General features: G+C 43.1%; 1 protein-coding gene across 1 annotated transcript; it reads right to left on the reverse strand.

Moving 5' to 3' along the window:
- Positions 1 to 266: 266 nt before the first annotated feature.
- Positions 267 to 3701, reverse strand: LOC130164246 (early growth response protein 2b). The gene is made up of 2 exons (XM_056368857.1): positions 3312 to 3701; positions 267 to 3056 (listed from the first exon to the last, which is right to left on the reverse strand). Exons 1-2 carry the CDS (start codon positions 3466 to 3468, stop codon positions 1723 to 1725), a joined length of 1491 nt encoding a protein of 496 aa, XP_056224832.1. The 5' UTR covers positions 3469 to 3701; the 3' UTR covers positions 267 to 1722.
- Positions 3702 to 4478: the final 777 nt, after the last annotated feature.

Genomic DNA, 4478 nt, shown 5'->3' on the forward strand with positions numbered 1-4478 from the left:
GGGACTCAGAATCACAGCACTGAGTAACAGGGTGTTCACTTTATTGTGTTTGATTCAAAAGCCTTGTGATTCACAGGGCAGAGAGTTGTCTAATGTTAGGGCTACAGTGTGGTGCCACAGGTGGCCTGTTATAATGTATATTTTGGGAAGAGATACACTCATCCGAATGCTGTGATGGGGGGTCTCAAAGCATGTATGAAACAGACCGGGCAAAGTCAGAGAGGAAAATATAGTTGATCATTCTGAACCATGCACAAGAAACTTGCTGTTTCCAGAAAATGTTTATTTTGTTCATAAACTTTTCATAAAAATAACAACATCAATATTAATTTAAAGTATTGTAGAAACTGTGTATGTACAAAATCTTTACTTGAACAGTTAATATAACTTAAGGCGAGTTAAATTACTTTTTTGCAGTACCCTGTTGGTGACAATGCCACCAAACGCTCAACATTGTTTTATTTTAAAGTTTTTTTTTGTTTGTTTTTTTTTTTTGCTAAAGTGAACATTTCAGCATTTAGTATCTCCAGTAAAAGATACCAGGTGTCAAAAGCCTTTCATCATCAAAGTAAAGTCCACAGAAACTCGCAGCAATGTGTGCTACCTGATTACTCAAAAGCAATGTTTATATGATTTGCTAGTCATTTCTAGCTTGATTAAACATACTTCTGTACATACTGTAAAATCATTTTTGTTGAAAAGCCGTACCACAACTAGTGTACATTCTGGTCCCTTTTAAATCTAGATCAGCAGTTCAATGAAATAACTCTTATCATACCAACAATGGGATGAAGTGCGAAAATGTTTCTGATATCAAATTGTAACATTTAAAATATTGTGTTACTAAACAGTAGCCCTCAAAAAACCAAGACATTATTAATGTTTTAGAATACATTTCACCTTAGAAATGACACTCAAATGTGATAAATGTAAAATATACAGTTAGCTATAAAAATACAAAGAAGTACAGTAATACAAATATATTTATTTCCCATTTATGATATATCTTTCACAATTGTAATAATCCAAACAATTGTAACACAACACAAAGACCAATGACAAAAAACACTGACAGCCAAATGATAAGAAGTTAAACAAACACTAAATTTGATCAAAGATGGACAGCTTTATGGTCAAAGCCATAAATTATGTTAGCCTACATTCATGTCAATAACCTTCACTGTGGAGTGAAGGAGTACCTTGACAGTGGCTGATATTCCGGTTAAAGGAAAGAAAACACATAAACATGCATTTTAAGAAACATAGTCCAAACCATTGCTCTAAGAATGCTAAAAGCAGAAAATAAGAATCTTAAATGGAGATATTAATAATCTGTAAGTGCAATCCATCCAGGCTCAGAGGCGGATGGAGGTTGGAGCTGTCCAGATGAAGAGGTGCTGAACAGCAGTCATGCAATGCCGCAGCAGAGAGGTTTGGCTCTACTGACAGTATCAGCAACAAGTCACTGTTGATCTGGTTACCGACTTTTACAACTTATGCATCTTTGCATAAAGTCAGCACCATCAGCAGCAGACAATAAGGCCGAAGCAGACCTCTTTCTCCCTCTCTGCTCCTCAAAAACTGCAATATTCGCAAAACCTCTTATGTCAGGCATTGGCTTGCCAGTCAGACCAACTCAGACATCAAGTTGTATAGTCAGCTGGCTTATCTTCCAAGACGGAAAGATCCTAATATTATATGTGTGGACACATAGCCGTGTCTTCAAATTCCCTCAGGAAGAGTGAATGGCCATGCACTGGCGGTCACCTGTGGCTTTATTTCCATTTTCTCCTTCTGTTTCAGGTGTACGCGCCCGTGCCGTTTCCTCTCGTCGCTCCGGGCAAACCGTTTGCCGCACACGTCGCAAGAGAACGGCTTCTCCCCGGTGTGAGTCCTGGTGTGGGTGGTGAGGTGATCGCTACGACTGAAACTGCGCAAACAGATGCGGCACTGGAAAGGTTTGTGGCCCGTGTGGATGCGGATGTGCCGGTTGAGCTCGTCCGAGCGAGAGAAGCGCCGGTCGCAGCTTTCCATGGGGCAGGTGAAGGGTTTCTCTTTGGCTGGGCCGTGAGAGGCGGCGGGGCTCTTTCTGGCCCTGGGGGGCTTCGTTGCACGGGTAGTGTAACTTTGGGCAAAAGAATCTGGCAACAAGGAAGAGTACAGGATGGAGTCTATGGTGCTCGGTAAAGCTGGTGATGTGTATAAGGAATCACACTGGTTAGATGGCTGTGGTGGTTCGGGGAAGGGTTTCAGGTTGGAGGAGAGGCCCATCGGCGGTGGTGGGAGGTAATTATTGTATAGAGGACTGGAGTAGCTCTGAGAACAGGTGTCAGAGAAACACGGTTCCTGCTTGATTCCTCCCTCCACTTTAAACTCCATCTCTGGGTTGGGACAAATTGGGGGGAACGTGTCTAAAAGTTCCTTTACATCCATTTGCTGATCGGGGGGGAAGTCGCTTGACATCGGGAAGGTTTCTGTCTGGAAACTCGTCTCCAAACAGTCAGACTTATTAAATGTTCCCCACTCGTAGCAGCTGCTTTCAAACTCATTCTTGACCACAACTGGGAAAGAAGCGGCCTCTGACTTTGGTTCAGCCTTCTTCTGGTTTGGAGCTCGGGAGGAGCCGAAGCTTAGCTGGGAAGTGGACGGGTCTTGGGCCTGGCTGCCGGCCTGATCATCAGCATACCTCGGACATGTCTGGTCCGGAGAGTATACAGGAGGAGTAGGTCCGGAGCAGGTGTAGGATTGCCTCTTGGGGCCGGGGTCTCCAAAATTGCCGTTGCTGCTGCTGTCCATTGGCGCAGGCGATGGATAAGTTCCCCGACTGTTGCCGCTCTGTTGCACTTCTGAAAGTGGCAGAGTAGATATACCCACGATCTCAGTGATCATATTGAGGAGTGTTTCAGTGCTGCACGGCGCTCCCTGAGATGCCTCAACATAGAAACTGCCGGAGTAGGCGAGCGAGGAGGGGGTGTAGGTGTCTTTTGGGCACTCGCAGGGGTTAAAAGCAAATTCCGAGTTGGAAGCTTCGGTTTTGAGGGTTGCAGGGGTTCCTTCTGTTGAATTAGAATGAGACAAAACTTTGTCATCGCGAGTGTTTTATATTTGAGAATCAGTGCAAATTAAACGGTGAAGAGAATCAGCGTTACATAAACATGCATGCGTATTTTGGCACAGGAATGCCTTGACAAGACGCCTTCATATACACGACTGCACTAAAAGTGTCGTCTATTTCCCGCGGTACTCATAATTAACACATTTTAATTCTCATGCATGCACATTTTATCGACTGTGCAAAGATGCGAACTCACCGTGGCCAAACTGGGCAGGTACCCCCCGCTCTGCATCGACATACACCTCCTGGTTATCTTTCCGCACGCTGTTTTCCATTCCCAGGGAAGAACTGTTGCAATTGTCAAACTGGGGGTAAAAAGAATCTTTCGCATTCAAATCCATATTGTTCAACATAATGATGCACTTAGAAGTCCGTCTCTCCCAGGGAAAAAGGTAAAAGGGGGAAAATGTAAAACAAATTATGCAGATGACTGTTTTCTTTCAACCCCCCTTTTGATGGTTTTCAACAAATGATCCAAAGTGGTCTGTGTCAAAAGGTGTAAAAAGCAATTAAAGGTATTCCTTTTCGTCTCTGCTCCTCGGTAGGTATTTGCTTGCTGTGGATTTCACATCAGCGACTTCCCCTTTCTCTCCTTATATACACTTTGGCAGCTCCCTCGGCCCTCCTCCCCATTCATCAGCTCCAGTGAGAGGATTCCCCGCTGCGTGTAAACTTCATGCCCATATATGGACAGAGGATGTGACGGAGTCCCCCCCTTCACCCCTCCTCCTCCCAATCCTCCCTCCTCCCATACTGTAGAGATGGAGTCTGACGTTGCAACAAGTGGCGACCAGTGTTGGGCGGTAAAACGTTTGTAATAATGGTATTTCTTTGCATATTATCGATTCATTATTTCAATTAAAAGGATATTAAATTAAAGCAATGAGGAAAATATGAAGTCGTCACTCTTGGTATCAGCCTCCAGCCCTCAACCTCTCAAAATATCACTCTGAAGGTGAATTATCCCAAACGGTGTAGTAGCCACCTCCATCCGCTGATTAGTTTTGGCAGGTCCTCTCATGGTATCAGAGAAAAGATATTGCAAAATAAAATAAAGAGATGGCTGACTTGATCTTTAAAAATAATTTACAGGGATATTCCCGTTTTTTGGGATGAGAAGGCATTGAGCCGCCTATTGAGGACAGTATTGAGGGTAATGTAACGAGTAACGAGACAGATATAGGCTACTCTCAGAGTCTTAAACACTGTTTTGAATTGGGGAAATAAGAAATTAAATATTTTTGATTAAGGTGGCAACTAAAGGACAATTTGATTTCCTTACTATACATGATTTACAATATAACACAATAAACAGCAGATATTCCATGAACATAATAGACTTACTCAGATTTAGTCTGTATGT

This window comes from Seriola aureovittata, chromosome 3 (assembly GCF_021018895.1).
Source record: "Seriola aureovittata isolate HTS-2021-v1 ecotype China chromosome 3, ASM2101889v1, whole genome shotgun sequence".
Lineage (NCBI taxonomy): Eukaryota > Metazoa > Chordata > Actinopteri > Carangiformes > Carangidae > Seriola > Seriola aureovittata.